At 43.4% G+C, this 24678-nt stretch overlaps 1 protein-coding gene across 9 annotated transcripts in view; it reads left to right on the top strand.

Annotated features, from left to right (window-relative positions):
* The window catches only part of arid1b (AT-rich interactive domain 1B), a 123285-nt gene that overhangs the window by 69368 nt on the left and 29239 nt on the right, over positions 1-24678 (top strand). For 7 of the 9 annotated variants that reach the window (XM_060917993.1, XM_060917988.1, XM_060917992.1 and 4 more), the window contains 5 exons: positions 9323-9566; positions 12021-12110; positions 13353-13526; positions 19305-19641; positions 20181-20309. In XM_060917993.1, coding sequence (XP_060773976.1) covers positions 9323-9566; positions 12021-12110; positions 13353-13526; positions 19305-19641; positions 20181-20309 — 974 coding nt within the window. The remainder of the gene's footprint in view (positions 1-9322; positions 9567-12020; positions 12111-13352; positions 13527-19304; positions 19642-20180; positions 20310-24678) is intronic. The other 2 variants (XM_060917990.1, XM_060917989.1) reach the window with 1 other exon arrangement.

Here is a 24678-nt window from a genome sequence, read left to right as displayed (position 1 = left end):
TACCCTGTTCCCGTTCTCCCACATATCCGGACTCGTATCCCACACACACACAGCTGGTCCTGACGTCTTGCTGCACATCAGTGTGCTTTGAGACACGTTCTGTCCTGAGTTCATGTACATAACCCGAGTCATGCCAGTCCAGCGATCTGATGCCAGTCCTCTGACAGATTTAGTCCGTTTCTGATTTATTTGTGATCATTAAACCGTGTACTTTGTTTTTGATCCGTATTGTAGGGCTGGGCAATATATCAAGGACACACTCTCCCATCACAGTGATCTATTATTGATGGTATTCTCGACTTTGTGCGTATAAACCGAGCGTTAAAGGAAACCAACCGTTGAATTTGTGTCAGTTTTGTTAACAGAAGAATCAGAACGAGTCGAGTATACATGCAGCATTTTCATTCCACCAGACTCTGGGAAACGGTGAAATATTCAGCAAATATTGCACGAGGTTGAACAAATCATCGTGATTTTGTTAGTGGCGAGCAAGCAATTAATTATCTGCCGGTACTGAAGGCGGGGTATTGTGTGAAAAGAGTTCACTAACTGTTTCATCATTCGTATTATATATTTTTTGAAATACTGATTATAAAGTTTGCGCGACAAGTAAAACAATAACAAAGAAATTGACCCACGTTGACCAAAGTGCGTGTGTACGAGCGGACCGTTATTTGTAGGTAGTGATTTGCGGTTCGCCCAGCCAATCAAAATGGCATAAAAATCATTTTGAATGATGATTTATAATGTGCAACTAAAGAAGACCTCACGTTCATTTTAAAGCTTGTTAGTAAGAAATGTAAAAGCGTTATTGTGCAGTCCGTGTGTGCGTCCTGTGAAGCCGAACTCTGACACCAGATTCTGTAAAAATAGTGCACACGTACAGAGCACACCGCAGCATCTTTTCACTGTTTTCAAATATTGATAACTTTGTCTGCTCTTTTCATTAATTCTGAATGAACGAACCCTAACCTGATGATGATTTTATGATCTGTTTATAAGCCTGCATAACATGAAAGTACATACTGTCGTATCTAGAACCCGACCAGTAAACCTGCATTGCGATATTACCAGCTGTTCTGAGCTAATTGCTGATTAATTGGTATCTTAATCAGTATTTGCATTTATAATCATCGGTAAATGGCACTTAAAAAAGAGACCGAGACGGGCCCTTTAACCATGCTATGAGTGCTGTCATTGCTTAGCTTGTCCACCAGAGGGCACACCACAGCTCAGCTGTTGGGGCACAAATCCCAACAATCAGCTGATCCAAGCAGAGCAGCAAACTGAAGGTGTTCAGCGACTCCAAAACTATCGCTTGCAGTTGTGCGCATAAATTAATGGCGTATGTGTACAAATTTTCTTTTTTAGTTTTAACTGAAATTATTTGTCCAGTTCCTATGTAAATACCTAAAGTACCCAAAAGTATTTAATTATTATATTAACATTGCACGTATGTTTATATTTGAGATTATGGATTAAGCATTTTTTTTTCTAATTAAATAACTATACCTTGAAAACACAACTAATAAATGTGCGTGTTTCCATGACCGCGCAAATTCAACTATAGCTTTCAAAAGCGGCTAAAAACTAAAATAACTTACCAAATATAGCTAATAATAATAATAATGTATAAAAATAAATATACCTACATTTAAAACAAGTTACACTACCGTTCAAAAGTTTGGGGTCACTTTGAAATGTGCTTATTTTTGAAAGAAAAGCACTGTTCTTTTCAATGAAGATCACTTTAAACTAATCAGAAATCCACTCTATACATTGCTAATGTGGTAAATGACTATTCTAGCTGCAAATGTCTGGTTTTTGGTGCAATATCTCCATAGGTGTATAGAGGCCCATTTCCAGCAACTCTCACTCCAGTGTTCTAATGGTACAATGTGTTTGCTCATTGCCTCAGAAGGCTAATGGATGATTAGAAAACCCTTGTACAATCATGTTAGCACAGCTGAAAACAGTTGAGCTCTTTAGAGAAGCTATAAAACTGACCTTCCTTTGAGCAGATTGAGTTTCTGGTGCATCACATTTGTGGGGTCGATTAAATGCTCAAAATGGCCAGAAAAATATTTTGACTATATTTTCTATTCATTTTACAACTTATGGTGGTAAATAAAAGTGTGACTTTTCATGGAAAACACAAAATTGTCTGGGTGACCCCAAACTTTTGAACGGTAGTGTATGTATATAACTTTCGACCTTCTGCTAAGACCTAATCAAAATGGATTCAGACAAGAAAGAGCGACTACTTCGCAAGTGCTTGCGCTCGGGCGCATCATAGAGGGAGCAAAGAAGAAGCAGCTACCGGCGGTTTTTATGTTCATAGATTTTAGTGAAGCATTTGATTCGATACACCGCGGTAAACTGATGAAAATCCTACTGGCCTACGGTATTCCATCTAAAATCGTACAGTCTATTAGCAACGTCTATTCCCAGACAAAGGCAAAGGTGACCACTGCAGACGGGGAGACGGATACCTTCAATATCGAGACGGGTTTTGCAGGGCGACACATCGGCACCCTATTTGTTTATTGTTGCTCTTGACTTCGCCCTACGCCAGGCAATAGACGGTCAGGAAGAGGAGCTTGGATTCACTATATACCCAAGACGTAAATAACTGACCTGGATTTCACAGACGATATCGCGCTTTGTAGCAATACAGCTGCTCAAGCACAAGTGCTTCTTCACTCACAGTCAGTGCGTTTACATGCACATAGAGAGAATCGAATTTCTGCCGTTGCTCGACTGAAATCGAAGTTCAAAATGCCATGTATACACCTTCATTCGGCTGAAATCGAACTGGATTTTTCATAATTGAGCTACGCGACCTAGATTATGCGATTGTAGCCGAGCTACTTAGTGCATGTAAACCCTATTGAGCTACGTAGTCGAGCTACTTACTTCAGCGCTGCCCCTTCCGGAAGTGACGAGTGACGAGACCACAAGCGGGAAACACAACAGCCTCGGTCGGCATGACAACGGCATGAATCTTTTCTTTTTGTGGCATTGTTTGCACTGTTAAAATTTAGCTCACTTACTGTATCACCAAGTACATCTGTACAGCTGTTGCATAGCTGTGAATTGTGTACATAAACAAGTCACTGTATTTGTGTGTGTGTGTGTGTGTGTGTGTGTGTATAGATGTCCAACATCTGAAGAATGTCAATAAAAACAAAACAATTGAACTTTTTGTGTGTTTATTAAGACATAAGTTAAATTGTAAGCAAAAAATGGACTTTAGAAAAATATACAATTGTGCAAAGTAAGTTGTCTTACAAAACAGTGGTCTGCACAGGACACTTTGTAGCCATACAGTCTGTTAGAGCAAGCCGAACAGCTTCAGCACGGAACTTGTGAACACAGAACTGCCAGTGTTGCCAGATTGGGCGGTTTTAAGTGCATTTTGGCGGATTTGAACATGTTTTGGGCTGGAAAACGTCAGCAGTATCTGGCAACACTGCTGATAACTTTGTTTATACTCTTGAATAGCTCTTCTTCATGACGACAACCGGAAGTGTACCAACACGATGGGGCGTGTAGCGCCACCTGTGGCTCGGGTACACAATGTACCTCACACAATAGCTCGATTTCATTGTGTGCGTGTAGGATTGGATTTCTCTGGCACCCCTGCTGGGACCCTTAGCTCGATTACCGACAGCAGCTCGATTTGGACGTGCATGTAAACGTAGTCACTGTAGGAAAATTGGCCATACAATAAATGCCAAGAAAACTGAAGTGATGGCATTCAGCATCCCTACCCAAGTTAAACTTTCGACTTTCACTGGGAAAGAACTTGAAGTAAAAGATAATTTCAAATACTTGGGTTCACATATAAGCTCCACGGAAAAAGACATCAAGGTTTGTAAAGCACAGGCGTGGCAAGCGCTTCACAAGATGAACAACATTTGGCGATCTGGAATGTCGGACAGCTTAAAAAGACGTCTATTTGTTGCGACAGTAGAGGCAGTTCTTCTCTATGGTTGCGAGACATGGACCCTTACAGTTCAGGAGGAGGCGAGGCTGGATGGATGCTATACTCGCATGATTAGAAAGATCCTGGGTGTCTCCTGGCAAGATCGTGTCCCAAATACGATCCTTTATGGGGCCCTGCCACCAATATCTTGCAAGTCAAGAGCGAGAAGACTCAAGCTGGCTGGGCACTGTGCACGCCACAAAGATCTAATGGCACACAACCTAGTGCTCTGGGAACCCAGTCATGGTCGGGCTCCTCGGGGTGGGCAAAAGCTCTTCTATGTGGACCAGCTCAGGAGAGACACCAACACACAGACAGCCGAAGAAATAAGATCTCTAATGCTCCAGACCATCGTGGCAAGCCATATCCACTTGCTCCTGAGGAAACTCGACCTGATGATGTATATAATTATGTATATAGGTCTAATTAAAATAATTCTGTTGTGTGCGCAGTTCACGACATAGTACAGTTTTGTACTATTGACACTATTTTAATACATTCTACTTGAATGGATTATATTTATCTTATTTATTTTGAGGAGTGGGTATCGGTCGATAATATCGGTTATCAGAAATCACAACTTTTCTTATCGTTATCAAAAATACCTGCTCAGTCAGGCCTTCATGCATGAGAAGCGAATTTTAGCCTTCATTTTGTGATATGTTGATTTATTTTTTGGAGAAAATCTCTTCAAGTCCAGGTCAGGTCAGTGAGCTCTCTACTCGGTGATGCTTTTGATGTGTCTGGCCCAATAAATAATCTTCCTTTTCCTTCCCATGGTGTTATTATGTAAAACAAAACCTTGGTAGAGTACGTTTTGCTCACATTTTTTCCTCCTTTGCGATCACTGGAACCCCAGCACCGTGTCGTATAGAGGCGGAGGACTAGAGACCTCGTCCCTACACACTCTTACCCAAATAAATACTCCCAGAGTGGGCCCAGATGGAGAGGCCCCAATCTCATCCTCCATCTGCCTTTCCATTGCCTGACGCCGGCTGTGTGTGCTTTCAGTCCTCATCTTGCTTTGAGCACTCGAGCCCAGCTGAATACTGAATACATGTATGAATTATTTTCTCCCCTTTCCATCTTCCATTTTTCTCTGTGATTGTCTGATTCCATTCCCTGTCGCCGCTTGGAGCATATTCTGTGTGTCTGGGGAGCGCTCTCGCTCTCTCGTCAAACTCAATATGTCAGCCGGCGCGCGGGTCGCGAGGCTTCACAGCAGGGAGAAGAAAGGGGACTCGCCATTATACTGCCTCCCAGCCTCGCCGCGTTATTTCTCCGCTGAAAGTCATGTCTTTTCTCGCGCTCGGCAGACGTGACGCAAATTGCAGCGCTGTCGGATCTCGCACTAAATTGCCAGATCTGCCTCAGCTCGGAAACAAAAGTATATTTTAGCGATGGTTGGTTATTCATGGGCTTTGGACGTGTTCAGTATTTCGGCCGCGGCGCTCGAGCACAGCTCTGTGTGGAGCCTTTGCTATGCTTTCTGCTCACACGCTCTCAGTGTCGAACCTCACTCCTGAATTAGACCTGATTATCCTTCAGCATTAATCGGTCACGGAGGAGACGTCCTGACGTGCTTGGCTGGTAGAACGAAGGATAAGCGCGTACGTTCGATCGTCTGTCTAAACACTGTGTAAGAGACCAGCATGCTTCGGAGGACTGGGTACGGTGAAGAGCGGTCTGCATGTGTGCTCATGTTCTTTCTCCTTTTGTCGTGTCCAGGGAGGCAGAGAGCATTTTAATGGTCAGTGAGGCCAAATATTTATTCATCACTTCAAAATCCAGAGCTTTAACAAATCTATAATAATAAGAATCAATATGAACACTAATCATGCTGAGAAGCCGTTTTTGCTCGTGTGCAAAACTGAAATGGCTCACCTGATGATGCCTTTATGGAATAAAGTGTGACTGGGCATGCTGCTGTAGGAAAATAATCAACAACACACCGCGGTGATTCCGCTCCGCACAAAGCATAGCTACGATCGCCACCTCCGTTCATCCTGAAAGCGGACTAAAACAGCATGCACTTAAACTAAAGTCATATTTCAAAATAATAGCTTTGAAGTTGTCTTCAGAGTTAAAGCAATATTTATGAAACGGAGATAGGGTTTCCTTCACGACATCATTTGGAAATGAAACGATCCCACTCCTGGCCTCATCGTTATTAATGGCTTCTGATAATATCGTACAAGTATCTGGTGTGACCAGTGTTTACAAAATCCCCGTCCGACCCTGGAGTCGACTGTTCGAATCCTGATTCTCTGTGACTCATATACACAGACCCAGTTCCAGAAAAGTCGGGACGCTGCGCAAAACACAAACAAAAGCAAAATGTGATGATTTGCAAATCATGGGACCCAAATGTTTAATTAACAATAGTACTAAGACAACGTACCGTACCAGTCAAAAGTTTGGACACCCCTACTCTACTCATTCATATGTTTTTCTGTATTTTCTACATTATAGAACAATACTGAAGGCATAAAAACTAGGAAATAACATCTGGAACATATAAGGAACCATGCAGTAAACAAAAAAATGTTTCATATTTTAGATCCGTCAAAGTCACCAGTGTTTCCCTCGATGACGCTTTGCACGCTATACTGTCGTTTTCTTAACCAGCTTCATGAGGGAGTCACCTGGAATACTTTTCAATGAACAGCTGTGTCTCATCAGAAGGTCATTAATGCAATTTCTTGCCTTCTTAGTGTGTTTGTGATCAAACAGTGAACAATAAAAATACAGTAAATAGTTCTATTCCACACCACAACTGTTGTAATCCATATTATGTCATGAACTGAACAACTAAGTAAAGAGAAACGACATCCATCATTACTTTAAGACACGAAGAAGTGTCTCTTAATTAATAAACATTAAAAAAACAACAACATTGAATTATAAGGTGTCCAAACTTTTGATTGGTGCTGAAATAGATGTTTGAGAACTGAGATTATTTATTTATTTTTTAATTCTATGCTTATTTTGAATTTAGTGCCAGCAGCATGCTTAAAGTTGGGACGAGGCAACAAAAATCTGGAAAAGTTGTGTAATGTTTAAAAAACAAAAACTAATTAGGTTAATTGGGAACAGGTCAGTAAGATGATTGGGTATGAAAAGAGCTTCCCAGAGAGGCGGAGTCTCTCAGAAGTAAAGATGGGGAGGGGTTCACCATGCTGTGAAAGACTGTTGCACTGTTTGCGCATGCAATTTAATAATTTGTGGATCACATCATCTATGGTCCATAATATCATTAAAAGATTCAGAGAATGTGGAGAAATCTCTGTATGCGAGAGACAAGGCTGAAAACTGACATTGGATGCCTGTGATCTTCAGGCCCTCAGGAGACACTGCATTAAAAGCAGACACGTGTCTGTAGTGGAAATCACTGTATGGGCTCAGGAACACTTCAGAAAACCATCGTCTGTGAAAACACTTCATTACTGCATCCACAAATGCAAGTTAAAACCAGATATAAACAATATCCAGAAACCCCGCCCCCTTCTCTGGGCCCGAGCTCTTTTACGATGGACTGAGGCGAAGTGGAAAACTGTCCCGAGATCTGACGAATCAAAAGTAGAAATTATTTTTAGAAATCATGGACCCCACGTCCTCCAGGATAATGAGTAGAGGGACCATCCGGCTTGTTATCAGTGCACAGCTCAAAAGCATTCAGCGTCTGTGATGGTATGAGGGGGCGTTAGTGCACATGACATGGGTAGCTTGTACATCTGGGAAGGCATCATTAACGCTGAATGATATTTACACGTTTCAGAGCAATATGCTGCCATCCAGACAAAATCTTGTTCAGGGAAGGCCTTCCTTCTTTCAGCAAGACAACGCCAAACCGCTTTCTGCACATATTACAACTGCATGGCTCTGTAGGAAAAGAGTTCGGGTGCTAAACTGGCCTGCTGCAGTCCTACCTGTCTCCCATTTAAAACATTTGGCGCATTATGAAGCGCAAAATACAACAAAGGAGACCCCGAACTGTTGAGGAGCTGAAATTGTATGACGGGCAAGAATGGGGCAACATTTCTCTTTCAAAACTACAGCAGTTGGTCTCCTCAGTTCCCAAACATTTACAGTGTTGTTAAAAGTAGAGGTGATGCAACACAGTGGTAAACATGCCCCGTCCCAACTTTTCTGAAATGTGTTGCTGACATCAAATTCAAAATGAGCAGATATTTTTCAAAAAACAATAAAATTTCTCAGTTTCAACATTCGATATGTCGTCTTTGTACTATTTTCAGTGAAATCTAGGGTTTCCACGATTTGCAAATCATCACATTGTTTTTATTTACGTTTACCACAGCGTCCAAACTTTTTTGGAGTTGGTGTTGTACACTGAGGGGGCAGTATATAGGATGGAAATTTCTTTTTAGAAACTATCCAGTTGCTTGAACCGTTCTCATGTTTGACCTTCAGCAGAAACGCTTCATGGGTCTTAAAGCTGAGCTCATGCACTTGAGCTCCGTTCCCATAAATAGGTCATCGTGCTCCGTGTTTCAGTCAGCAGATTGGGGGGGGGGAGTGAAGTCATCTCCCCTGTAACGTCTCTGAGGTTTTCATACTGTTTGCTCACAGATTCCCATAAGCCTCAGCGCTAGTGCTGGGAAACAACACTGAGCTTTTTTCCACTGTATGTGGAAATAAACGGTGACACAAATCTGTGTGTTCACTGGGGAAATTGATAATCCAGGCTGCAGAGAAGCAGACTGACTGGTGGGGGAGTATTTTGGTAATAATAGTGGCAGCGAGTGAGAAAGGACAGTCGTCTCGGATTGAGGACGTCTCTGTGGTGGCACTGGCTGCTATCACCTCTCCATCTGTGACCTGCTAATAGCTGCGCCCACAGATCATGCAGGTTATTTGGAGACGTGCTTTAATTCGCCGCTGGCACTCGTGTGCACTTGGACGCAGGCCGGATGCCCTACGAGGCAAAGACCTTGGTTTCAGGCCCACAAAAACGAGCAGGTCCTCGGCCAGGTCCAGCCTGGCACAGATGCTAATTTGGGCAGCAAAAGTGCTGAGTTGTTTTAGTGCATGATAAGCCTTTTAAAGGTGCTGCATAATCACCACCCTGCTGTTTCGATACCGTTAAACTAAAACTCCACCCTGGAACACAGGAAAAATGTTTATGTTGAAATATTTGTGATATGATTTAAGAATTATGGTGCTGATCTGTTGGCTGGCTGATATTGTATTTTTGTTATTCCTGGTTGAGTGTTGCTCTGATGTCGGTACGGTTCCACTCGAGAAGAATTTTCATATGTCTTCAGAATACAGAAGCAAACTTGGGATCCTGATGTTTGTGTTTGTGAATTGCAGGACCTGTCAGGCTCCATCGATGACCTCCCGACGGGGACGGAGGCAGCACTGAGCTCGGCCGTCAGCGCCTCGGGTTCCACCAGCAGCCAGGGCGAGCAGAGCAACACGGCGCAGTCCCCGTTCTCCCCTCACGCGTCGCCCCGTCTCTCTGGCCTGCGCAGCGGACCCTCGCCTTCTCCAGTCGGCTCACCCGTGGGCTCCAGCCAATCACGATCCGGACCCATATCTCCTGCCAGCGTCCCAGGTAGAATTCTGTGGTTTTTGGGTGATTGCATCGTCACTTGTTTGTTTGTTTGTTTGTTTTTCTTCAGCCTTGCTCGTCCACACGTTGTCGTCCTCTTATTCCTACCACGAGTGAGGAAAATGTTGTTCGCGCTCCCGACAGACGGAGTTGGGACTCCCTGTGGCTCGCTCCCACACTGGCCATTAAAATAGTTTAAAAAGCCTGTTAGCAGTTTTGGAGCCACTTTACTGGCCAGCTTCTCCCTCAGCGTGGGTCGTTGTTAGCTTGAGAGTTTGACAGCTGAAGCTGCGAGTGTCTCGTCCTCGCTCTTCCTGCTCCGGATGTCGCTAACGAGGACCGCAGGAGGCCTTTTTGTTCGCCTGTCGATGTTTCACCCCTGCTGGGAGAGCTGACCTCCATTAGCCTTGTAGTGAACAGACTGGAAAGGACACACGCATCCCCACACACACCTGTATTACCAGGCTTGTCGTACTATAGTCTGACTCGTGCCCTAATTTTAAGGACTCGTGACTTGACTTGGACTTGAGCACTGATGACTTGGACTCATGAATTGGAGATGCGGACTCTGATTTTTTCTTTATTTTTTGTAACATGCCATAATAATTTGGCGTGAGATATTTATATCAGCATTCATTTTTATACTAATTCTGTGCAAGAGAAGCACAGTCACCTGTTCATACATCATGTTCAGGAACAAACTAACGTTAACGGCGCTAAAATGCCTGGAGAGACGCCGCTAGGATTGTCTGTGTTGCTTATACAGACTGCTCGTGCAGTGGGAAAAAATGCACTGCTGTGTGTTCCATATGTAGAAGAACTATCGAGGAGACGACGGGGACGACCTCGAACTTCAATCGTCATTTGGCGAGACTCCACCCAGAGAAGGAAGTGACACGCTATGTTCAGTGCTCTGTTGATAGTGGGCGGGGCTTGCTGAGTGATGAACTAGCTAGTGTTAACCCTCTCTCATGTTGTTTGCCCTGTTGATAGTGGGCGGGGCTTGCTGAGTGATGAACAAGCTTTTTATCTGTAGCCTGTTCACTAAAATGGGCCAGTCGAGCAGGAACGTTAAGGCCTCTGCATGCTCTTGCGACAAGGCTTTCGCAGATAGCTTTTCGCAGACAGTTGTAATTTATCGTTGAGCGGGGGAATAGGCGTGCGTGATGTTATTCACCGGCACAACGCAAGGGGGCGTGAAGTCGCTAGGTGGGTGTGGTTAGTGGAGTGTTTATCCTCTGGTTACTTATAATGACTAGAACTTTTTTTTTTTATAATGACTAGAACTGGAGTCGTATAGATGTACGTACTTCCTCACTTCCTCAATCAACCGCTCTTCGTGCTGCTCCATCTTCGCTCGTGTTTTTAAAAATGCCGGTCGTGAAAACAAAACAAACCGGGAAAGTAGGGAAGTGGAAGTGCGTGTACAGCGTGTAGAGTGGACCAATCAGAGCCCTCTTGTCTGCGAGGCTTCTGCGGTGGTCACAATTTTTGGTAGGTGCGCACAGAGCGTCTGTGAAGGTGGGGGGGCTACGCAGACACTGTCTGCGACACCATCTGCGAGGACTGGGTTGTCAGCATAAATTGGCCTTTAGTCCGACACAGTAGCAGAGACGCTTTCACATGAAGGCAGCAACAGACACCGTCACATGGTGCAGTTGGAGTCTTGTTCTCAGACTTGACTCATTTTTTTTTTTGACTTGAACACTGGGGACTCGAGGCTGGACTCGGACTCGAGGTTTAGTGACTCGACTACAACACTGATACAGTACCGTTCAAAAGTTTGGGGTCACTTTGAAATGTCCTTATTTTTGAAAGAAAAGCACTGTTCTTTTCAATGCAGATCACTTTAAACTAATCAGAAATCCACTCTATACATTGCTAATGTGGTAAATGACTATTCTAGCTGCAAATGTGTGGTTTTTGGTGCAATATCTCCATAGGTGTATAGAGGCCCATTTCCAGCAACTCTCACTCCAGTGTTCTAATGGTACAATGTGTTTGCTCATTGCCTCAGAAGGCTAATGGATGATTAGAAAACCCTTGTACAATCATGTTAGCACAGCTGAAAACAGTTGAGCTCTTTAGAGAAGCTATAAAACTGACCTTCCTTTGAGCAGATTGAGTTTCTGGAGCATCACATTTGTGGGGTCGATTAAATGCTCAAAATGGCCAGAAAAATGTCTCGACTATATTTTCTATTCATTTTACAACTTATGGTGGGAAATAAAAGTGTGACTTTTCATGGAAAACACAAAATTGTCTGGGTGACCCCAAACTTTTGAACGGTAGCGTACATACACACAGGTGTGGTGGGTGTTTTTTTTTTTTTTCTTTTTAAATGGCAGACATTCAACTACATTTGGAGGTTTGGATTATTTCAGTAACAAAAATATTGCAGTTAATTTTGTGTGTGTGTGTGTGTGTGTGTGTGTGTGTGTGTGTGTGTGTGTTTAGGTACACAAATGGCCCCGCAAACCCCAGGGAATGTATCAGACGGGGCCTCCCATTCCACCCTCAGTCAGTCGCCCATGTCTCAGGAGAGAGGTGAGTGTATACACACACACACACACACACACACACACACACACACACACGCCACTATTACCCCTGCAGCAGCAGTAACAGGCCTCCTAATGGTCGCTTGTGTACATTTGTCATCTCTCTCAGCGATGTGTGTTATAGACGTGCGCTCTCCACGCCATTTTCTGCTGCCACTTGAGATAAATGGCCTCATTTGTGTGACATATTAACACCTGTGATGCCTTCATCCAGCGGCTGCTATTGGGCGCAATCCACAATGGCGCTGAGATTTTCCACTGCTCTGACTCGTGACATCACATTTAAGCTTTTCTATCGCTTGCGGTTGAGCCCCAGCCTTCCTCCTGCCCGGAAATGTGCGGCACGCGAGCTGGGAGCGTAAATAAAAACCCTCGTGCCTGTTTTGGCTCTCGGATTCCAGGACAAATTTTCTGTATTGTTTTATAATTTGGCAAGAAATTCCATTGGGAGTTTCAGTTAGGAAATTGGTACAGTGTGCTAATTGTGTGCTTTTTGAATCTCACTGGTAAGAAGGTGTTGAGTTTTCTGTATAATTTTCTCCATAACAGCAGCTCTGAAGCTCGAATCCCAGGTTTATGTTAATGCGCTCGTTTCGAACATGTCGTCGTCGCTATAGTAACGGCTCATTTACAGGGCGGATGCTCGGCATAATCTAAAATTAATTAAAAACTGATTTAAGAATGAGACACACAATCGTTGATATGGTGGAGCTTTCTATAAAGAGTTATTTATTTAACGTTTATGGAAAGGGGCGTCTCGGGTGTCACTGCTTTGTAACGGTCATTTAAGTTTTCCACCTCCGGGCAGAGGGAGGAGTTTACATGTTCTGGTTTCTCTGTAACATGAGGAGCTGCGTTTTTTTTTTTTTTTTTTTTAACTTATTCAGCTTCAAGAGAAGAAAATAAACGAGGCTAGTGAGGAAATGACTGTCATAACGCAAGTTATAAGAGGAACTTACAGTGCAGTAACTTTGCATGCTCAGCCACACGTCTGAACTGCACCCTGTCCTAAGAGTCGGGGTTTTATTCTTAAAGTGAAAACAAGTATCACTTTATTTTTTTTCTCCATAATAAATAGTCAGCATGATGTCAGATTTTACAAAAAAAAAAATTTATGTTCAGTAAGAAATACGTTTTCTCTAACATGCAAATTAGAAACACTCCCAAACCTGCAAGCTCCACCCCTCACTTTTTTTTTTTTTCCCCCATTTTGCTTTTGTGCACCTAGGATTTGCCTCTAACCTGCAGCGCAGTGGCCCCGGCCCTCAGTTTGGCTCCCAGCAGCCTGGACCCCCCATGTCCCCTCACCCGTCCCCAGGAGGCCCCATGCACCACAGTGTGGGCTCGTACCAGCAGGGCGGCCCCGGATACGGGCCCCAGGGCGGGCAGTACGGCCCTTCAGGTAATATTCTGTCACACCTGCATCTGCTACTCCATTCTCATTACCCTCATATTTTGTTAAAAATTTCGGACGACCTTTAAAAATGAATCCACAGATAAAACGGCCGGCGTGTGGCCATGTTGCGTCTCTGAGCTGGACGGGGAAGCGATCCATCATGTGTGTGATAATAAATCGCCCCAGTTTGCGCTCTCATAATGTCACTGAGCTCCCGTCCGTTTCTGATTGATGCTCCTCGTTGTCTTGTGGTTTCACTTGTTTAACTGGCAGCTGGCACAAGACAACAGAAACGCAGCCACCTGATGGATGTGCAGAGTTAGCCGAGCGTGGAGAAGCTGAACGGTTATGATCGTGTGTTTACTTATCCGTAAAAAGAATAAAAAATCTGTCTGCTGGAACATTTCTTGCATACAAAACTGGCTTATACTGTATAATTCATCATGAATACGCACTGCCCACTGAGGGCACGTGTCACTGTTATACGTTTATAGAATAAGAATAGTAATAGTATAACCTTTTATAATAATTTGTCACCACTATTGTGGAAAAAAATAATTCGCCCATTGGAGCAACACTCCTGTCCACCGTTTTAAAAGCGCCTGTGGTCAGCAGGTTCACAAGTTAAAATGGGTGAAAAATGATTCCAAAGTTTAATTAATTTGGTTTAATTCAGTTGAAAGAAAGCAGTTGTTAGAAATCCATCTCCAGATTTACACAAGCATCATGTGGCAATTTTAGGTTGTACTAGATTGATAAAAATAATTAGAAAAATGTAATATCTGTGGGGAGAGGACCAAAACAAAACTGGGGAAATGTCTAAAACCAGCTTCCCAACATAAATAAATTACCTGCAGCGTTTCTAGTGGAGCACGTTTGCTAAATATTTAAGTTATTCCACAAAATCGAGTCGTACATGAGCTGATGGGCGACGAGGCGCGTAGCACCGAGACTGAGTGGAATAACTGTTTTATTCTCTCCACGTTCGCTGGATTTTGAGAAACAGAACATTTTATTTTTTGCTAATTCAGTAAATAAAAACTGTATGCAAAATGTCTGACAAAATCATTTCCGCTTAGAATGTAAATAAACCGGCGAAATGACAGAAGCAGTTTGTGAAAAATGTGATAATAATTCTTGAAAAATAAAAAAGATACATGTTCTTACCATCAAATACTTTTATTCCATATTTTGTTCCTTTTTTTGTATTTTTTGGTTTTTTTTCAAGTAGTTTTTATTTCGTCCTCGGTTGGTTCAGCAACACGCCGCCATTTTGTTATTCTCTACTCACAGGATATGAGCTGATAGCCTTCTAGTAGAGTAGCCAATCAGAGCGTGCGATTGCTCATCCAGTGAATGTGGATTGAACGTGGCTAGCGTTACCCTGATGAGCTTTTTAAATAAGCTAGTTTTATATCAAAGGCTGTCTCTGCTATCGACAAAGTTTACCTAAATGAGTTCGATAGATAACTCGTGTTTATCTCAGCTGAGGTCTTCAAGGGTCCTGTCTGAAGAAGGATGTGAGCAGGGACCTGATCTTCAGTTTTACTAAAGAGTCGAGTATTTTTGTCACAAAACATGACTAAGGACTCGGCACTAACCCAGAACCTTCAGGACACTGAAGCTCGGCGTTAAAAGATATTCTGGTCAGGTCTGGTCCGGGGTCGCTAAAGGTAAAGTAGGTCTTTTTTTTTTTTAAGAAGCATTTTTTTGTTATATTTATTGAAATTCTCTTTACATTCTGACAGCAGTGAATAAAACAAATGCTCTTGCAATAAAAAGAAAACAGTCCATCTGTGGCAGTCGCAGGGCTGTAAAAAGCCTCTCCGATCATTTGATTTGGTCTGAATGAAATGATTAGATGGTCTGTCTGTCTGTCTGTCTGTGTGCACTCTACTCGCGCACTCACTGCGCGTGACTGGAGCCTTCTACAAGGCGAGGCAGCCGTATTGCTAAAGCTAATGAGCTAGTTGACAGGTGTGAGTACGAACAATGAGCCGTGTTTGTTGTTAACGTTCATTAGGAAAATGTTTTTGTGTGTGTGTGTGTGTGTGAATGAGACGGGAGGTTGTTGGATATCACAGTGACACACTACACTTTCTTCTCCAACGCACTCATTTATGGACTTGTCCTCTAGCAGTAGTCGGGCGGTGCACGTTCATGTGTTTTGGAGGAGTGGCTTTAGATCGAGGCCTGAAGGGAGGGGGTGGGATTTTTCTGTTGGATACTTTTCAGACTGTAGCTTACTCTTGCTGGTTTCTCCAAAATGGCCTACTGTAGCTTTAATGACATTTCTTTGAAAATAAGGAACATGCGATGCGGCCTTGTGAGTGGCAGTCTAGATCTCAGGACCGTGTAAAAATCCTGTATTTCTTTTCAGAATGCAGAGTGAAAAGTAAGCTGCCAGGCTTATTGTGTTTGGCATCAGTGCTTGCTCTTGTTTTCCCCTCAGTGGGGACGGATTGATGGAAACGCCAGCTCCAGATCTGCTTTCCAGCGAGACTTTTTGTTCCAGATGCGGTGGGTATAAAACTCGGAGGTGCCGAGCTGGAGGTTATCTCTGGGTGTCGGCGGCAAGGCAGCTGTCCCGATCTCTCATGTCCCCTGGGCACTGTGGGATTACGGTGACTCAGATAGACAGTGCAGCGTGGCTGAATGTGCCAGAGCTTCTCCTGTAATTGGCAGTGCTCGAGGGCCCGCCATGCTCTGGAAGGATAAATCGGCAGACACTGACAAGCTTGTTAGGGTTTAGAACGCAGAATATTTACAGCGCCAGGAAACAAAATAGCAGCTTCTTGACCTGCTTCATTTATTTTTAGAACTCCTGCATGACATCAGAAAAACATTTTCTTCTGCTTTCTGTTCGGAGAAGAGGAAAAGATGCCAAAGTCTTTGATTTCCTGTGGGACTCCTGAAACAGGCAGCTTGCCGAATTGGAGACCTCTGTCTGTATTTTAACAGCTGCAGCCTGAGCAGAAAATTCCTGCTCTAATAGAGCCTGAAATGCCGCTTGGCAAATTTTCATCGATAATAATATGCACATGATTTCACCATTACTATAGGATTCAGTCCACTTCCAGCCACGCTCCGTTCTCCGAGCAATCAGCAGCCTGCACTCATGCCTCCCCTGTAGCTCATCAGCAGCGGGCACACCTCATTAAGAAGCGTCTCTGTGGTGATGCTCCGGTCCCACAGTCATCGTTTGGAATGTTCGTTCAGCACCACGCAAACGTGCTGACAAAGTGGCCCCGCACAGCCGCCTCCATCTCGTCTCCTGCAGAGCTTGACGAGTCTTTATGTCTGAGAATGAAGGGAGAAGGAATGCAGTGCGGGAGGAAAAAAAAGCCCTTTCCATGTAGCCCCGTGCTCAGGGAAATGAAACCAGTAAATAATCGTCACTTAGTTTAGACAATGTGTTGCCACTTTTTTTTTTTTTTTTAAATTCCCGTTTCCTGGATTTTCACATGTTGGAAATGTTCTTGCAGTCCGAGTGAATGTTAGTGGTTGAATACTGTTTTTATTTTGATGTTTAAGATGGAATCAAAAGCAGAAATCGCTGATGTCTAGAATCTCATAATCTCCGCTTCGTCACTCAGTAGAAATCTGTTGCCTTAATGACATCACTGACTCTGAATAACTGCATGCCATTTTAATAGGGGTTTTTATTCTACCCTCGGGGGAGGGGGAGGGGGATACTGGTTTACCATCTGTCTGTCCGTATCTCCAGATTTCTGTCCATCCGAAACACCCTTTTTCTCAGCCACTCGGTACTGAGCTTCAGCTTGGGGTTCTATACCGTGTTTACGGTTTTCAGGTCTGTCACGCATCGACTTCCTGTTTACAGGCTGTGTGTATTTATGAAACGCACAGGGTGGATTTTGACGCTGTTTCAGAATGAGAGTTTAGCGGGATGCTGTTTGAAACCCCTGGGGAGAGACGCTGCTCTTTACTTACCTGTTTCAGGGTTCATTATTTGTTCAAATCAACGTTTATAATAAGAGTCCTGTTCCTTCGATCGCTCGCGTTCTGATGTAAGCGAGAGCGGGGGATGCGTAAGCGAGCAGGAGCTCACAGCTGATCTTGTTGTTTTTTCACATTTTTTAAAAATTGTGTATCAAATCTTGCGTACAAATTTATACATTTAATTTTAATTTAAGTTTTATATCCAGTTTTTGGTCAAACTGTTTTCTGGCCATGTCCCTTGTGAAGCGTTTTATATAAAGGATACTACACAGTGGTGCCAAGATCTAAAGTTTATCTTCGATTGGTGGAGATCTTCACAAGTGAGTGAAATGAACAAATTATATATTTTCAGCACGAGAAGATAAACTTCATATTTTCGTGCAGCCGTGTAATGTTCTTTATATTATATGGACACCGTCACAAAAAAAGGAAAAAACAAATTAATTAAACAAATTTTAATTTTGAACCGGTTCGCCATTTTGACAACACGCATCTAGTCAGCGGGAAAACACTGGGAGTGACCTCATCGGAGTGAAATCTCGGGAATTATTATCCATACAGGACATTTTATTGATGGAATAAAAACGTGTTCTATTCCCTTCTAACAGGTTTCATTCGTTTGGTTTGATAGCATGCAATATTGTTCGCATATCACTTATCCTACGTGTATTACGTCACTCTACTCAATGGAGATTGAGCGTTGAGTATGGTTTACGATATTGCACGGTTGTCAAGACAACATGACATCACATGTCAGAGACGTAAAACTTCCACGCTAGCGAGTGACTGGTGATAATTTGTAAACAAAAAAATATGGCTGCCAGGTTTGCTTCGTTAAATACAGAACATTTTTAGATAATTTTGAAAGAGAAAGACGCATTGAACACTCGAAAGGAATGTGTATATGGATAATAATAATAATAATAATATTGGCTGGGTTTTTTTCATGGTCTATCAGATATATTCCATTCAGCTCCTTGTCTTCGACTCGTTCAGTATCATGCTCGCTGAACGGAATATATCTGATAGTCCACTCAACATGGGGCAGCCTTGGACTGAAGTGCCTTTGAGCAAGGCATCGAACCCCCAACTGCTCCCTGGGTGCTGTAGCATAGCTGCCACTGCTCTGTGTGTGTGTGTGTGTGCAGATGGGTTAAATGCAGAGGACGAATTTCACTGTTTGAGTTTACATGTGACAAATAAAGGCTGCTGCTGCTTCTTGTTCTTCAACGCCAGACAATATTATTTAAATCTGTCTCTCAGATCCGCAATGTATTTTGTATGAAAAATGTTTTTTTCAACACGACGATAAACTTCATATCTTCAATCCAACGTGTGATTTTCTTTTTATTATATCGACACATTCACAAACAAAATTTCCCCAAATTTATCCAAACAATTCATCGATTTCCTCTCGAGTGACAGATAGAGATTTATGTCCCGGTTTTGGTTCTCCGTGTCCCGGATGGAACTCGGATGAAAAATCCCAGTGCTGTGTTTCCCAGTAAAATGCTCATGTCCTAGATCTACAGTATATAATCAAATTAGAATTTTTGGAAGACTTTCTACAGGCATTATTGAAGTCTCCTTATTTTGTTGCTGTGTCTCAAATATTGTTACAGTTTTTAGAATATTATAGGTATCTAAAATTCTAATTGAAATTTGGTATATTGTGTTTGATGTATGGAAGTGTTACTGTCCTTTATTTTGTTTTCTCAAAGAAACATTTTGTGTGTGTGTGTGTGTGTATATATATATATATATATATATATATATATATATATATATATATATATAATTTTTTTTTTTTTTCCCCTGCAGGTAACTACCCTCGTCCACCCAGCTACGGCGGCGCTCCAGGCCCCAGCTACAGCGGCCCCGGTCCTGGCATGAGCCTGAGCATGAACGCCAGCAGCCCCATGCACGGGCAGGGCCCCGGACAGCCCTGTGGCTCGATGCCTGCCGCTCGGGGTCCCGCTCAGCCAGGGGGAGGACGTCCGTACCCAGCAGGCTCTAGCAGCGCAGCACCCACATCTCCCAGCATGCCTCAGTCTGCAGGGCCCGGCATGGGCCCCCCTCCACCCACAGGCGGCCGGAAACCCCACGAGAGTGGCACTGCTCCATCACCGCAGAACCCGCACGCACCTGGACCGGCCAGGTAAACAGTACCATCTGTTCGCAATAAATGAACATCGAGACTCGTAATGTTCGTCACATCCTGGTGCACCTCAGCGCTCAGAAACCACACATGGACTTGTGAGTAGGAATGTGCCGATATTAAATGTTTCAACATGCTTTCCCAAGCTCCTTTCCAGGAATCAGAATTATCGGACTTCCCCTCGTACGTTTTCTTTGCCAAAGTTTGGCTCCGCTTGAAATCCACAGACGCGAGGTGACCAGTACAGACGCGTGTTGAATCGTGCTGTCACCTAAAACTACATGTACTAGAGCCTCAGCTTAAAGAGATCCTGATCCTGCGTCTGAAGTGTACACGCTCCTCCTGAATTGGCGTGCGGAGTAGTGAGTGTATCGTATCACGTGTTTAAAGATCACAACTGATTATCGGCACATGCCTACTGCTCACCTGTGTTATTAATGATGATCGTTAAACCTGATGGCGCTGTACGTTCTGTTACGAGTCGGATTGAACTGAGAACCTGACCACTGAGGCTGTTGTGCCCTTGCCCTCTGCTCCAGGCCTCCATACACCAGGTCCCCTGTGTACCCGGGGGTACGGCCGAACCCCTTTACCCCCCCACATTTCCCTCAGCCCCATACCGGCCTCTACACCAGCGGCCCAGGCCAGCCTCAGCCCGAGCATTATGGGTAGGTGCAGCCAGAGCACCTTAAAGCCTGCTTCCTGTGCTTCAGTGAGTCTGCTGCTGCGCCTAACACTAACCTTAATGCTTACGCACCGAGGTGTTACACGCAAAAGACCTGGCTTGGTTAGCGCATCTAACCTTCTGGTTCCGTTAACTGGGAAAGCCTTGCGCCTGATCTCTGCTCTTCTCTGATGCTGTACATGTGCGTGTCGTTAAGATGTTGCAGGGAGATTAACAGTTCGAGTATCGCCACTAACCGCATTCTGATGAGCAGGAGGCTGAATAACAGAGGTTTGTTGTGTGGTCCTGTTTTGTTTTGAGTAATCAGATTTATTTATTGGAATAAAATGAAGCTGAATAAGAGGCAGGGTTGTTTAAGGGGTGTGTACTTCCCAAGTAGCACCACGAGCTAGCTTGTTACTGCGGCTACTAGCGAACTAAACGAGGCAACTACAGCGATCAGATCAGTTTAACCTGGATGGAACAGTACAAACCGGTCCTGTTACTGCAGGTCATTAAATCAGCGTGCATCTGTATGGAATCAATTTAGTGCCAAAATGTTCATACAATACTTTTGAAATATCAAATAAAAACGACAAATCAAAATAAAAAAAAGTCTATTTTTTTAGACTGGCAAACAAATTATTTGTGTAATCGTGCAAAATATCAGTCTATTACTCTTCAGAAACCTTTTATTTTTGTTCCGCGTCTTTCTCAGTTTTGTCTGACGTAATTTATTTTGGTTGCGATTCCAGCTTTCTCGTTTGCGCTCCCTGACTTTTTGCTTGCAGTTTTGGCACAAACTTCCCGTGTGGGCGGGCTGTCCAGGAATGCATTCCCATTGGCTAACTTGTGTTTGACTGACAGCTACGCTCAGCCATTCCCTACTCGGATTCTGGCGGACTGTTTGCCGAGTGACCGATCCACTGATGGTAAACAAGGATGGAGTGGACTTCAGTGGCAACTATGATACTGAATTAATTCAACAAAGTGTAAGTGCGGGACAAATGTGCTGTATGTGTTGCAGTAGTGCACATTATGCAGGTGTTTCGCAGCAAGTCAAATGTTAGCCTTAGCTCCACTACCCAATATAACAGCTGTCTTGCTAACGTTAAACACGCCTGCATAATGTGCACTACTGCAACACATACAACACATCTGTCCCGCACTTACACTTTGTTGAATTAATTCAATATCTAAGGCTACGTTCACACTGCAGGCTGAAGTGACTCAAATCCGATCTTTTCGCCCATATGTGACCTGTATCCGATCTTTTATTGACAATATGAACGACACAGATCCGATTTTTTCAAATCCGACCCAGGCCGTTTGGATATGTGGTCCTAATTCCGATCCCTATCTGCTCTTTTCATATGCGACTTCAGTCTGAACTGCCAGGTCGCATTCATCCGACTTACACGTCATCAACAAGCCACAAACGTCACTATTCTGCGCTGAAGTAGGCGGCGGGTCTCTCAAAAAAGTTACAACAACATGGCGCATAATCACGGGCGCAGATAGAGGGGGGGACGAGTCATATTTAAATTCACCTCGTTCGGTCCCCCCCACTTACAGGGAGGAAAAAACGTCTATGCTGTCTTTCTTTGCATAAGGCAAACCTCACGGAAAAATCAAAAGACTAATTACCATTCGGTTTATTGAGGTGCACAGCAGTGTATACATAGTTGCAACAACTCACATAAAACAAAACAAAGACTGATATTCGGTTGGTTGAGCTGCGCAGACTGCACAGGTTGCGAGCTCGAGCTTGGTTGCTATGGTTACTAACAACAAGTTTGACAGGCATGTTGGGGTTGGTTTGCTGGCAGCTTTGTCCCCCCCCCCCAGTTTTTTGTCCCCCCCAGTTCAAAAAACGTATCTGCGCCCCTGCGCATGACATCAATGCGAGGGACGCTTCGGGCTGTGAAGGTTCTGAATCTTCTCAATGGAAGGACGCAGAGGTTAGGGAGCTGATTTCCATCTGGGGGGATGCAGCTATTCAAGCTAGATTGGATGAGTCATACCGCAACCGGGCGGTTTTACTTCCGTAAACACTGGCCATGCTCACTGCGTGTGACGTCGTCGTATCCTGCAGTGCGCATGCGGAACACTTTTAGGTCGCTTTTCGTTCATACTGAGGATCACATACAAGTCGCATATATTTGTTAATGTGAACGACCTCACAAAAAAATCGGATTTCACAAAAAAATCGGAATTGAGCATTAAGCCTTGCAGTGTGAACGTAGCGATAGTCGCCACTGAAGTCCACTCCATCCTTGTTTACCGTCAGTGGATCGCTCACTCGCCAAACAGTCTGCCAGAATCCGAGTAGGGAATGGCTGAGCGCAGCTGTCAGTCAAACACAAGTTAGCCAATGGGAATGCATTCCTGGACAGCCCGCCCACATGGGAAGTTTGTGCCAAAACTGCAGCAGAAAGTCAGGGAGCGCAAACGAGAAAGCTGGAATCGCAACCAAAATAAATTACAGCAAACAAAACTGAGAAAGACGCGGAACAAAAATGAAAGGTTTCTGAAGAGTAATAGACTGATATTTTGCACGATTACACAAATAATTTGTTTGCCAGTCTAAAAAAATTGACTACTTTTTTTTTTTTTGTATTTTGATTTGTCGTTTTTGTTTGATATTTCAAAAGTATTGTATGAACATTTTGGCACAAAATTGATTCCATACATCTGTGGATAACTTTTTGATCCCAAAAGCACAGTCTGAAATGTTCACTTCTTTAAAAACAACCTTGATGAAATGGAACTCGTATAAAATATTGTTCTGTCAGGAATAAAACACTCGGGCTTGTTGTTTTGTTTTGTTTGTTGGTGTGATGTCATGACATGAAGTGGCGTTACTGGCTCCGTTCACATACAGAACCAGTTAATGTATGAGGTGAAAACAAAACCGGATCAATAACCCGTTTCATTCCCACTCGGTCTGAAGTAACGGGCGTGGCGTGTTCCCACCTGACTGCGTTTCGCGGGATGCTACGGAGCACAAACCTTCACGAGACGTGTAAGACGCGAGACCGGATATGATGTGTAATTTATTCCACTTTCCAGCCATATCCACTGATGCTTTCTTTCCTTGTTGTTTGGACTTTTCCGCCGGCTGCTTTACAGTGAAGCGGGATTCGGATTCGGGATGTTCTGGGAGTGAGAGAGAAATAAAAATAATGAACATAATGTACTGTAACACTGAAAGGAACCGTGTTGTGCTCTAATGATCGATTGGCTAAATAGTCGACCACACGAAGGGAGAGCTTTCATGCTGTAGACTATCTTAAGGTCCACGTCGTGTTCTTGTCGATGTTACCATGACAACTTGACACCATGGAGCGCTCGAGTCCAGTCTACGCACTCAGCTTTGTAATAGCTGGGTTTTTTTTCCTTTTCTGGCTGATTTAACCGATTATTAAAAGGACGTTAACGGTCCCTGTACATTCGATCATGGTTTTCGTGTCAGTAACAGAAATTATTCGGCTGTTTTTGCTTTTATTATCAGAAATCAAAGATACAAAATTTTAAAAGAAAATTGTCTTTCTTTCTTTGTAAGTCAAAAAATGAAGTTGTAAATGAAATAAGCCGTGGTAAAAGTTTACCGTTATTGTTCTTCGGTCAGCAGGGAAAGGTTAATGTTTCGACTGTTTACTGTTTTGCTTGCGTTCCCACACGACACCATTACAGCGTCGTGGCAATAAATACAGTTTTATGTCTGAGTGTGAATTGGGTAACTGTTACCACCGGGACGTTGATTATTTCCCAGTAATAGCATGTCCTGAAGTGTTTTACTCCACTTCTGCCACAAGACAATTACTGATTTTTTTTTTTTAATATATATATATTTATTAAAGATTGACATGCCATACTTTTTAATCTGTGTATAGTTACAGTTACTGTCATGGAACATGCAAAGCGCTGACGCTCGGGACTCAAATAATTAACAGAAAAATCGTAGCAAGAGGTTTGACTGGTACATCTTTTGTCCTTTGTCTTGGGAGGACGTGGTGTTGGTGTGTAAAGCTGCTGTAGAGCCGTGACGTTTAAAGAAATCTGATGATTATCAGACTCATGGAGACCAGCGTTTTCTGATTTATATCACTGAGGTGCAGGTGAACACTTTGGGTAAACGTTTGCCCACGTTTAATTTCTCCACATTTCATATATTTCCTTTCAAGTTTCATGGAACCTTCTGTGATTGTGTGTGTGTGGGTTTTGTTTTTTTTGTTTTTTTGGTCGGCTGATGTTGGAGGCCATTAACGCACTTCCCTCTCAGCCAAACCCAAACTCTGCCTAACTTCAAGCTCCTTGGTGTAACCTTCCAAACCTACTGCTCTTCAGCAGCTCCTCAGTGCTTATTAACA

Source organism: Neoarius graeffei, chromosome 3, assembly GCF_027579695.1.
Source record: "Neoarius graeffei isolate fNeoGra1 chromosome 3, fNeoGra1.pri, whole genome shotgun sequence".
Lineage (NCBI taxonomy): Eukaryota > Metazoa > Chordata > Actinopteri > Siluriformes > Ariidae > Neoarius > Neoarius graeffei.
Note: the sequence above shows the minus strand (reverse complement) of the source record. Positions and strands in the feature narration are given on the sequence as shown.